Consider the following 12,982-nt stretch of genomic DNA (forward strand, 5'->3'; position numbering starts at 1 on the left):
TGGAGCCCAGGACCCCCCGGCAGTGGTAGTGTGCTCACTTAGCACATGACCCCTCCCAGGTTTCACATGACATCTTAAAACATCCAGCCATTTATTATTCCCAAATCCTACGTCACAGACAGCACAGAGACAGAGAGAAAGCGATACCAAAAAGAGGTGTAGAAATAACCACAGTCCACCCCCCCCCCCCCCCCCCCCCCCCCCCCCCCCCCGCACATCCAACCCAACACTATTTGAAACCACTTCTGCTGTGTGATTTTATTTGCTACTAAATGGGGATTGAATTTCCATGGCCTGTATAACATTGTGCTGTGCTGTACAAGATTGCATAGTGAGGCGAACAGAGCGGGCGAGGGCAAAGTGAAAGAGAAGGTATATACATTTACCTTGTCTGTGGCTTAATGGCTCCATATGTTTGTGAGAAGAAGTGACAGGCAGAAGTGGGGTCTGAGCGAAGGCCAACTACCCCCCCCCCCCTCCCCGCTCCCACTGTGTGCCCCACCTCCTCTCTTCCACACACACACAAACATGCTTCAAACTAACCTCCCCTCTATGAACGCTGGTCCACCTCGTCTCACTGGGGCTGTTTTGTCCGTCTCAACACACTAGCCTGAGTGTGTAAAAATGTCTGGTACTCAGTTATACACCCCCAATGGATATCACTCATACAGCAGCCGTTTTTATGCCCCTGTGACAAACGTGCTGATGGCAGGCCAACAGTAGTGAATAGTAATAAATACAGCTGCTATCCAGACACCAATTCTTTGTTGTTGATCACAGCGATATGTGAGATAAGAAAATGTGGGATTTTTTTTTCACCGTGTTATTGTGACTGCACACTTGTTCTAACCAGTCTGCATACAAGTGCTTTCACTCTGCTGCCAAAAGCTATCACTCAGGAACAAACAATGTAGTGTTGAACAATAGCCAGACAAGTCTTCAGCTGTATGAGCTACCTGAGAGAACATGCTGGTCCCTTTACATAACCGCCAACTGAATGAGAGGGAACATATTAAACATTTCTTAGAAACCTTTAAGATAACGTGAGATGACGTGTTGAACTAGGTAGTAATTGTTGCGGTGGTGCAGTTTTCCACCAGTAGTACTGTGCAGGTGGAGGAAAGAGGGAATGGTGTGAAACATTCCTTAACAATCCCACTCCAGTCAATTCCAGCTTAGCCTTTTGTTAATGCAGATGTTTGGGCATGAAGCCGAGCGCACGTTGCAATGTGCCACATTGCAGTGGCAAACTATCCCAGGGCTCTGGGATCTGTGTTGGCACTTGCCTGGTCGCTTTGGGCCGACTCATTGTCTGAACCTGCATGCATTGTCGTCTCTTTCTCCTTCTCTGACAGGTGATAACTACCCAGTGCAGTTCATTCCATCCACAATGGCAGCTGCAGCAGCGTCAGGACTCAGCCCTCTCCAGCTTCAGGTATGTGCAGCACTATGACAAAGAATGCTAGGGACGCCCGCCAAGCCCAGGGCAGAAAGGATGGCTAAGCAGCTGTACGCTAAGTAATGAGCTGCACACTAAATAATCCTGGAGGCCCCCCGGCTCACACACGCTTATCACCTTACATATGTAATTTATCCTGTTTTATAGAGGATTTATCCCCACTAGCTCTGCCAGACAGAGGAGCTAGGAAGATAATAGTTATTAGAGGGAATGAGAATCACTTTGGTTGCCTTAATCGCCTGCCAGTGAATTTATCAGAAGACAATTGACTGTGTAAGCAAATAAGCTTCTTTCCTAGGCTTTTGTCCTGTAGAACCCCCGTGATTTCTTTCATTTCTCTGAGGAAAACAATTTAGGAGACAGAATAGACATAAATCTGAGTAATTATAATGTATGTCATACAGTACAGTATATATAGAGTATGTAATAGGAGCAAATTCATGGCATCTTATACAGAGTGAGGCTGAATGGGGGTTTGGAGCAACAGCAAATATTGGGATAGGCTCCAAGCCCTTCAGGCTCCTTCAAGACTTTTCTCACACAGCATTAAAAAAAAAAGCTGAACCCAGGTCAGGGCTTCACCTGAGGCGGTAATGCTAAATCTAGATAATAATCGGCGTTCTACCTTCAAGTTGTTGCAATAACAAATACTAGTGTGACCAGGACTTCTGTAAGCCTGTACATGATCTTTATTACCACATTGACAATGATTTCCTCCCTCTAACTTTTCAAAGGCTTGTATTGAGGGAGAAAAACATTGAAATAACAACAAAAATCTGAATAAGAACCACATCTATTCAGCTTCTGTGCTGCTGGTTGCTTCTCTAATAATCAGTTTCCTTGGCAGTTTTGAGTAACAGTAGATCTTATGACTATTTGAAACTTGAAATCCGAAGCCTTTTGCTGTTTCATCAACAACTGCGAAAGGTTATTGAAAGCTGCAACATGTGACGCTCAACAGCAGACAGAAGTGCGTCAAGATTGAACTCGAGACAGAGAAGGGAACTCTTTGCACACTGATATATGTGGCATTTGTCCTTCGGAGGCTACCACTGTCAGTTAACGAGCCTTGGCAAGTTGGAACAATGCATGCAGCTGGGTCTGAAGAGCAGTGCGTCATTAAGCTGCCACGACAAGAGCTATCAGAGTCATGTAAGGTGTTAAATGAGTCTGCTCATGTCTGAAGACGTGCGTCTGTGAGAGGAAAAGATCTGTTCTCTGCTTCTGGAGTGTGTATGTGTTGTGTATCATAGAGAGGTCCATTGGAAAGGAGTGGTAGTTCAGGCAGGCACACAGAGTCTATTTATAGTGGTGTATGAGGTCAGATGAGACAGTCATATATCTGAAGGTTGGGGTGAGCAGGGGAGACAGGTCTAAAGAGATTAATTCTGATTATGTATCTAACCCTGGGAATGAGCAAGAACAGTGCCTCCAAGACCATGACTTGGCTGACCTTTACAGAACACAGTAAACAAAAAAAGGTGCATTTTCCATTAATTGAAGTCTGTCAGCCTGTCACATATTCCGGCTGCTGGCTGCTATTTACCCTGCATAGTGACTCCCCTTAAAACAGCAAGGCAAGTCAAACATGCCCTTTTCTACATAGCCGGGATCAACAAACCATGTGACTGCCACCACTTCCTCTACAAAGCACTGGGTGCCGGCTATGATTAAAAACATCATAAGGCAGACATGGAATTAGGTTTGAGTTGTCTATCTCCTCCTTCTTGCTTTTGGAGCAATAACAGGACCAACCCTCCTGAATCTACTTCAAATTAAATTGAAAGTTTACGTCAATATATGTGTGTGCACTAGAGAAAATGGATTGATGAGTATAAAAGAAGACATATAAAGAATTGGAAAAATCATGTCTTTGCAGATGGCTGTTCGCCTTTGAGTTTGGTTTGGCTCCAGATATCTGCCTGTTAAGAGAAAGTTATTTTTTTCCACTGTGGCCCAGTGCTTACTGATGATTGTTATCTCTAAATGATAAAACAGAGAGTACCGTCTAGATCTTCTCTTATATAAACTGTTATGGGACAACTTTTGTTTTGGGACTTATATTGATTAATCCATATCTATAGTAATTTAGTTCCTTTTGCAATACTCTAGAATGTCTTACGGCATCTGGAGTAAAAATAAAATAAAAATAAAAATAACAAATGTTTTGGAATATGCACAATATGATTTAAACACCACTGGCAAGATCATCTGGTGTTGAAACAAGATAAAACTAAACTGCTGTAAGGTGCCCATGCAAATATTACAAATTTTTCCTTCAGTTTAATCTTCATGCATCATCAAGCAGGGTACACAACTGACCCTTTATCCACGGTCCTGCACTTCTCTAGTTTAATCCCTAAACTCATTTTTAATTTCCCCCTCACACACTCTTATAAACACCACACACATATAGCTGAAATGGCCACCCCCCAATTAAAAAAATCAGTTCCTGTCAGGTGCATGGCATGGTATAATTTTCCCCTATTTGCTTGGTTTAGATTGTGCAATATATGAGCCTTAAAAATTATCTCATTGAAAAAATTAATTCCCACAATGCTGCAGAGGTAATGTGATCAGCCATCCAGTCAGGGAGGCTAGCTGTGCTGTCAGTCTTAATGTTAGCCATGCAGCCTCCTCACATTCTACTCTGTCATAACAGTCTGGGATCCTCCCCTCATTTCTCCGCCCTTTCCCTCTAAGAGAGCAAAATCCAACAAGGTAACAAAGGCTTAGGGCTGATGGATGTAAATGAATCCACCACGATGCGTTTGAGTGTTGGAGACTGTAATTTGCTTGTCAATACAGGGTGGTAGCATCACTCTGGTGGCTGGCAGTCTGCAAGTGGCTGTCACCAGGCATTGCTGTACCACAGGGCAATTTCACTCAATGTTTTTCCTGACAGATTGGCTCTCGTCCTCAACTCGCAGGAGAGGAGGCGGGTAAACTATCCCAACGCGACATGCCCCTCTTCATTAGTGCCCACACAGAGCCAGGATGAGTCCAGGACCAGCAGGAAACAATAGCTCCGTCCCTGCCTGTCCTTTCTCGATTACAACTGACACCTCTCAGTGAACAGAGGAAATTGTGCTCAGATTGTACCCCAATCTGTCCGCTCACCTACTATATTCAATCAAGTGAGAGGGGAATTTCCCTAATTCTACAAAAGAATCTTCTAAAACTTAGATTGCTGTTTGTACACTACACCTTGCATCAGTTGCAGAGTGAAAAACAATTTACTTAAGGCCAACATGGTCTTAATATATATCACCCAGCCTTTTTACAGAACCACTAAACAGTAGGAGGACCTTTGAGAAAGTCCTATTTTCTATTATTGGAAGCAGACTTTGGGGTTAAAGTCATTTTAAAGCAAGCATTATTGGATAAAACCAAACATCTGGGCCTCTGTGTGCAGTAACACTGTTAGGACTAAAGAAATAGAAACCTTCTGCTTTCACTCAGTCAAAGCTCAGTGTTCTCTGTCCCACTGTTTCTTTTCAGTTTTACCATCCAGATCTTGAACCTTCTATTAGTATCTTGGTTTGGGTAGTTCTTCTTGAATTCCCCTTCATTCTGCCAGTGTAACTTTTCACCCTGAAAAGTCCAGGTATTTTTCATCCTTGTGCCGTTCTGCTGTACAGTATTGGATGTAAAGCTGTTCCGTTCCAATCATCAGAAATAATGCTGCTGCCTTTTGCAATGGCATCTTTCTAGGCCCATGAAGACTTAGGCCCAGCTTCAGCTCAAGCTCCCACTGTAAAGATGAAAGCAGCCCACACTTTCAGCGACAACCTTGACCAGATCTCCAGCAGACGGACACATCTGAAGGAGTGCTCAGAGGCTCAGACAACTGGAGCGATAAGAAAGAGTGTAACACAGTCAGGGACAAACAGGAAGAAAGTGGGAGAGCAGCTAACCCGCACATTATCTTTTGTTTGGATGTAAATGCCTGTGTTGTACAGATGTGAGGAAACGGCTTCCATCATTAACAAGTGAAGCACTTTTGACTTTGAAACAGAGAGGAGGAGGAGGAGGGGAGAGAAGAGAGAACAGACGTACTGTAGAGAGCAGCTGTTTCTGTGTTTATGAGCAGAGGAGCTTGGTCTTTGAAGGTAACCCAGAACAGAGCAGCAATGCTAGCTGTGTGAAAGGATGGCTAATAGGACGGCTAGGTGAGCAGCTGGATGGAGGCAGTGGTGAACAGAGAGACAGATGGACAGATAGAGTGGATAATGCAGTGAGCTGCACTGAATGGGAGGGCTGGCTCTTGGGCCCGTGGGCCTGGAGAACCTACACACACACACACACTTACAGAAGATGGGCTTGTAGGCCTATGTGTATGTACCAGAGAGAAAAACCAATAGAGAAGGATTTAAACACATATACTGTTTATGTAAGATGGCGAAATAGAGAAAGGCAAGAGGAGGGGTTGGAGCGGAGCAGGTTGGATGCCAGCAGATGAGACAGATGTTGGGCCATACTGGAAAGCATCGGCACAGTGCACCAGGACGCCTTCCTTCACTCCTGACATCTGGGCCTAGCCTGGGTCAGACTGCCTGCTCGCCCTGGGCAATGAGCCTGTACAAGCCTTGTGGCTAACGGGGGCTGGCGCTGTGCTGCCTTTTAAATGGTGTGGTGCACTGAAGCACAGTTAATGCCCTCATATCCAGCCCAGTGCTCAGCGCCTAGGCCAGGCAGAGGTGAATGAGACATTGACAGACAGACAAAGAGACACACTTGCACACAAAGAATCAAGGGTGTGATTAGAGGAGTGTGGCATTCATCAGATAACCCTCCGCTTATGTTAAATGCACAAGAAAGTTAATTGGTATAAGGAATCATTACTGTATTAAGACAGCTTGTTCTTATTTTATAGTTTTGTGGGCCCAGTTGTAAATGTGCATAGCAGCGTCACTGCTGGCAGCAATAAATATGACAAATATCTGCCACTGTATTTTCCAGCACATATTGCCATGCTGCAAGTCTAAAAACAAGATGCACATATGTTTTTCCACAGAAAGTTATTTTGCTTTATACTACAATTAATACGCTCTGTTAGATTTTTTTTTTTAAAAGTCTGAGATGTCAGCCTACATCATTAGAATGTGTTCTGCGTTTAATGTCGCAGGCAGAAAAGTGAACCTCCCTGTTTAACCTCTGCTGCCTCCAGAGGGCTTGTTTTTAATTACCAGAGGCTAACAGGCTGACCTTGGGCGTGCTGCACTGGCTTTGAATCCATGCTTGCTGAGATCTGCTCTGCTCTACAGGGAAACAGGGAATGATTGGGTCAAAAGGAAGACCTTACATTTTGTGTTTGTGTGTCTTCTCTTACATGTGTGTGCAGAACACTCCAAAGCACAAATAAGCACAAAAAAAAAAAAAAAAAACATATATAATGTGCATCACGTTTTTCCTGCCTACACATTCACACATCGCTTTTGTTAGTTTCCTTTATCACTCACATTGGAAACCCATTAGCTATTATGCTCATGTTACTATTTTCTACCATGCTGGGTTCTGCTCAATGTTTTTTCATGAACATTAGTGTTATGTGTGTCCTAGAATATGTATTTTTTTCTAGATCAAATAAAGCAAAACAACCACTGTTAAAAGTGTAAAGGGAAAAATGGAAAAAATCTACAGAGGGTTCCAGAGCTCCACTAAGATTCTGATCTACATCTCCAACACCCCAGAGTAGGGATACTGACTTTCAGCTTGACCTTTACTACCATGAACCTTTTGCTGCCCCCACCTGGCAAGTAGATATGAAAAAGTGGCTAATAAATGTGAACGAATCATCTGGGAAATGCAAGCAGATGTCTGCTGCTTAGGGAGACCAGCCTTGGCAAGCTGCATCATCACTAAGTGTCTGATAGAAAAAAAACAACCTTACGGAACTGTGCAGGAAGTTTTTTTTATATAATTAAAAATGTAGAGGATATTAAACATAAAAGTTATTTTTAAATACTGAAATGCTAAGACAAAAGCCTCCAGACTTCACATCTGTATTTCATGTATGTATTTGAGCAGTGTGTGGTAGGTTGACACACCTTTCAACTGGCTTTCCATCTTATTTGTATTTATTGTTCTTTGCTCATGGAGGCAGATTTTTCCTGGTTAACAGGGGTAAGAACTGATTCTCACCCCATGGCACTGACCTGCTAATCAGGGCTGAAAAAGGACACCCTGACTGCGCCTAATTTGAGGCAACGTCTAATTGTGCTCTTTTTTTCTTGGCAATAATTTTCTTCTTAGTCTAAGTCATGGGTATAGCAATCAACAGTCCTGTTAGCAAACATATGTCCCATAGACTCAGCATCCTCTCCTCTACTTTGACTTTTGTGTAGCCTGGAGTGACAGGCAGAGAATGGAGACTTCTCTCTCTCTCTTTTCTCTGCTACTGTTTTTCTGTCTTTCTCCCTCTGTAAACTCCCCACATACACAAACACACACAGAACGCCTTTACTACTGACATTAAGCAAGTCGCGCTCAGATGAGAGGAAAAAAAGAGTTGGGTCTGCTCCTGTGTCCATTCCTGTCCGAGACAAAAGACTGTTTGTGAGGGAGGTGGGGGCAGTGCTATCTTTGTGGGAACATAATCAGTTTGTCATTTCCGCTGCCCATGTGCTGTTGTTATCCCCAGGTCCCTTGGAAGAATGGGCCTTTTGTACGGACACTTATGTGGCAGCGATAAAGTTTCTCACAGGAGAACATATGTGTTTATATCTGGAGATATGTGCATGGACATAAAGTGCTTTGTTTGGCTTTAGTCTGCTTTCACATTGCCGAAGGTGAGGCCAGCGGGGCAGAGTCGCTTTTTTCCAACAAAAGCAGTCTGTATACGACCAGTTATACAAGGAAATGAGACAGGGTTTGCTGATTGGTCAGAGGAAGAGAAAATTAGATTCTGTGTGACAGTAACATCAAACCGAACAACACAACAAACACTGAGGTTGACCCAGTCTGAGGATAGCAGGCCAGTGGGGGAGTTAAAGGGTGCTATCTGTCTGATGAAGTGAGGGCGAAGGCTGCATGGAGTAACACTATTTCTCAGACAGCAGCACCATTTGAAAAACTCCAGTCATATCCAGCGGGAGACAAAAGCCAATTTCATCACTTACCTGGTGGCCAATCAATGAAGACCTAGGGAAGAAAGAAGTCTCAGCAGTGCAGGATTGCTGGGCTTTGTAACACACTGAAAAAGAAACACAAATATAATCAGTTATGTGATTATAAACAAATGATCGTTTGTTTCATTTTTTATTGATAGAAAAAAGGGTTACAATTCAGTTGCAGGCCATTAACTGTAACTTAATCCTGCATAAAGAAGGAATTACTGCGTCAAAAATCTGATCCAGAAGACACTTAGCAGTCTGTGGTTTTTTGAAAGTTATTTCCAAAACCTCAGTTCAAAATTTTCAACCATCCTTCCTAGTTTACCCCACATAATCAGCCCAGTGGTGGAAATGTAAATTGAGCTTCCAGTGTTCAACCCAGCTACAGGCACAACTGTTACAGAGTACTTACGCCTGTCATTTGAACCGTCCGCTTGTGTGGTAATGTCACCAACAGTCCGACATCTTACTGATTTAACGCCAAGGAAAATAATGGTGATTACATCAGCGCTCTCTGTGCAGGTTTCTAAGCCTTAATAATGCTTGTGTTTAACGTATTCTGTGATGGCCGTCCAACTGAGGTTGGGCTTGAAACATTGTGGAGTGGGGCTGTCTCACATGGCTGTGTGGAGACAAATCACAGGCCAGAAACTTCAATAGGAAGCAGAGTAGATGGAGAGAAATTGAGAGATCTTTGCTAACACACTTGCATCCAGTCGGCAAACTTTTCCCTGTGATGAGTGGAAAATAGGGGCTCCAAGTATTTTGAATGAAAGCCATCTCTGTGTGGTTTTTAAGACTGCTGTCTCTCTCTGGGTTCTGCCTTTGAAATACAGTTAAGACCTTTGATGGAGGTTCTCTGCCAGCCTCATGGAAAGAGAGGAAAGACGTAAAAGAGAGAGAGAGAGAGAGAGAGAGAGAGAGAGAGAGCGGGGGGAGATGAAGGCAGACTCAGAAGCAGAGAGAGTTCTAGGGAGAGGAAAAGACAGAATATAAAACTTTGAATGTTCACTGGATTTGGATGGTAACGCCTTGCAGGTTTTCTCCATGTCCCTACAGCAACTGTATGCCGCCCAGCTTGCCAGCATGCAGGTCTCTCCTGGAGCCAAGATGCCTCCACTCCCCCAGCCCCTCAATGCAAGTGGGCCCCTTTCTCCCTCCTCCCTGAAGAATGACAAGAGTTCCTCCAGCCCCATCACTCAAGTCAAGGTACGAACCTGAACTCGTCCACCATACTCACCCGCCAGCTGAGGCTTCAAGTGCTACTTGACCTAGCCCAGCCTAGATGGTGTAGTTTGAATAAAAAAGCATCTACACTGTTCACCACTTCATGTTACAGAGTCCAACCTCCAACAGGCCATCAATCTGTTGGGCTTTAATAAAGAGCTTTCTCTAAACCAGAACTCTGTAGACTTGGTTGCTATAGCGGGAGATGCTCCAAACCAGTAATTTGTGGAACATATGGTTTCAATTTTCTTCATAATTAAAAGTTGTTTCTTTCTTTTTGTGTGACATAAATGGTATAACACTATTACAACAGTGCTACACAAAGCTGACAAAAGGAAAGTAAGACGTAGGATTGACCACTGTTTCTGGCTTTTAAACAAACCAAATGCAGGATGTGTGTTTTCTGCTGCTGTATGGCACGACTCCACCAGACCTCCATGCAGAAGAAAGGCTGCATACATCATCCCCACTCAGTAAGGCCATAATCAGAAACATACGCCCATTTGGAGTAGTTTAGCTTAATAATATCACAATTGAGAGAGATCATAAATCATGTCCTGAATGGTAGTAACGCACTTTGGCTTTCTCTTCACACACACACACACACACCCATGCACATACAGACAGACTATCATTGGGGCCTCATGAGATTTCAATTGAAAGTTTGCCATCAAACTGACATTTCATAGCTCAAATACAATTCTCCATTTATCAGATTACATTGATGCCAGTCAGGCCAATATTATTAATATAATAACTGGAGTCATAATATTACAAAGGTTGCCAATGATTACACAATTATGGATTTTAAATGAAATTAATCAAACATAAATGGAAAGCAAACATAAACTGGCATCATCCCATCTGGGTCCACAGTCCAATGGAATGAGATGCCTTTAGTTTTGTTCGTGTGCTTTCAGCTTCACTGCATGACAAACTGTTATTGGCACAGCAATAACAAGGCCTCGGGGCAGTCTTTGCTTGAGCCATATGTTTGGACAAGGAGACACTTGGGCTTTGAAAAAGACTCTTAATGATAGCATGCCATCATCTGATTCAAAAAACGGCTGTGTACACATGGCACCTTATATTGTGCAAAGTGACATTTCTGTACCGGGATTTTGTTGGAGATTTATATATTTAGAAACATTCAGTATTGGTTGTATTTGTTTACATGTTGGTTTTGGTGGATTTTGGCTTACAGGGCAGTGTATCTGTATCTTAATATAAAATTGATGATTAGCGATCTAATTTTGAATTTTGAATAAATATTAATAAATCAAATTTACATTATACTCAAAACTGTTTAATTTTTTATTTTCCAAAGATAAGAAAATAAGACTTAGATTATAGGTGTCAAGGTTGTTTATTGTCAATTAAGAACATGCAAGAACATGAAGGGAATGAAATGCTGTACTCTTGGCAATGTATAAAACTTTACTAGCAATATTATGAAATAAAGCAATTATAAAAACTCAAGACTCAGAGAAAAAACTATTAACAATAAATAAAAACTATACCTTAACATGCTAACTTAACTGAGAAGCATTCCTTAAAATATCCAGTGTCTACCTCCAGTAGCTTATCTGCAGGTTAGCCATAGATTGAATATATTTCATTGCTGTTGAAAAACTGCTGAGCATGGCACCCTGCATTCTCTGAAGGATGCAACCAGCTCTGAAAATGCAGCACCAAGCACATGTATCCTGCTCTGACCTGCTCTGAGAACTGACCTTTAAATCTAATCACATTATACTTTTTTAGAAATAGGCATATCAAAGCATATGATAAAACAAAGTATGCACAAATGAGAAATCAAATTAGAAAACAAGTTAATGAAGTAGATAATGCAAGTCGACATCTGATGAATGGAACAGCTGTCTTTGATCATTGGCACCGCCGTTATATGGTCATTATTTATTCTTCGAACCAGAGTGCAGACACAGAGAGCGGGGAGGAGGAGAAGAGGGAGAACAGATGAAGATGTACAGAGAGACAGAATCTGCTTTAATTAGTGTGAACAAAGGCGCTGGGCAACTGTGAGGAAGATCACAGTGGCACAGCTCCTGAGGAAGGATGGATGAGAGGAGAGGAGAGGAGAGGAGAGGAGAGGAGAGGAGAGGAGAGGAGTGGAGAGGAGAGGAGAGGAGAGGAGAAGAGAGGATAGGAGGTGTGGGTCAAGACAGGGATCCTATAATTAACCAGAAACAGAGGAGGAACTGTGCTGTCTGGGAACCCTGAGCTGGGAGGAGGGGGGGGGGACGGGACACCTTTTCACATCTGTCTCCTCTCACACTTCTCTTTCTGCTGCCGTAGGAGGAGGGCACACAGCCGCTCAACCTGTCTGCTCGGCCAAAGACGACAGACCTGGTGAAGTCCCCCACTTCCCCGACGCAAAACCTGTTCCTCGGCAGTAAAGGCAGTCCAAACAGTTTTCTCAACAAGGGCGGGATCCCCAGTCCACTTGGAGGCCTGGGCCGGGGCTCATCTCTTGGTAAGACCTCAGAGTGTCTTTACAAACCACACATACACACAGATTTGCACTGTTGAAATGTATAATACCTGAAAGCGAGCAAAATGTCAGGAATAAATGTTTTTTCACCAATAATACGTGTTTTTTTTAATCTTACTGATATTGGAAGCATACTCGAAGGTGGATATCGGAATCAGTTACAGGAAGGACATAATTGTATCTGAACATCTCAAATTTTTTGCTGTGTTTGTATCCATGTAGATATCCTGTCCAGCCTAAACTCTACTGCGCTGTTCGGGGACCAGGACACAGTGTTGAAGGCAATCCAGGAGGCTCGGAAAATGAGGGAGCAGATCCAGAGGGAACAGCTGCAACATCACCAGCAGGGCATGGAGGCCAAGCTGTCCGCCCTCAGCTCAGTGGGCCTCAACAACTGCAGAGTTGACAAGGTTAGGACTACTATCAAACAGCCTGTCTCTGTTACAGGTCTTCTCCATTGCAAGATTTTTCCATAAAACAAAACAAAAGAGCTGTTGACCACAAAGAGTGTTCAGCTCCTGCTGCACGTGGTTCAGGAAAAAAACTATTAGAGAAAGTGGAACATGGTAATGTGGATATAAAAGTAATTCTTAAGATTAATATTTTTCTTTAATCCAAGTCCATGGCGGTGGTATTGATAAGAGCTGGCATAGTTCAGTGTGTAGATGT

General features: G+C 43.1%; 1 protein-coding gene across 5 annotated transcripts in view; it reads left to right on the forward strand.

Annotated features, from left to right (window-relative positions):
- sox6 (SRY-box transcription factor 6) overlaps window positions 1-12,982 on the forward strand; it is a 131,837-nt gene that overhangs the window by 93,979 nt on the left and 24,876 nt on the right. For all 5 annotated transcript variants that reach the window (XM_065952917.1, XM_065952918.1, XM_065952916.1 and 2 more), the window contains 4 exons: window positions 1,356-1,435; window positions 9,634-9,783; window positions 12,118-12,295; window positions 12,536-12,723. In XM_065952917.1, coding sequence (XP_065808989.1) covers window positions 1,356-1,435; window positions 9,634-9,783; window positions 12,118-12,295; window positions 12,536-12,723 — 596 coding nt within the window. The remainder of the gene's footprint in view (window positions 1-1,355; window positions 1,436-9,633; window positions 9,784-12,117; window positions 12,296-12,535; window positions 12,724-12,982) is intronic.

Source organism: Labrus bergylta, chromosome 3, assembly GCF_963930695.1.
Source record: "Labrus bergylta chromosome 3, fLabBer1.1, whole genome shotgun sequence".
NCBI classification, from domain to species: Eukaryota; Metazoa; Chordata; class Actinopteri; order Labriformes; family Labridae; genus Labrus; species Labrus bergylta.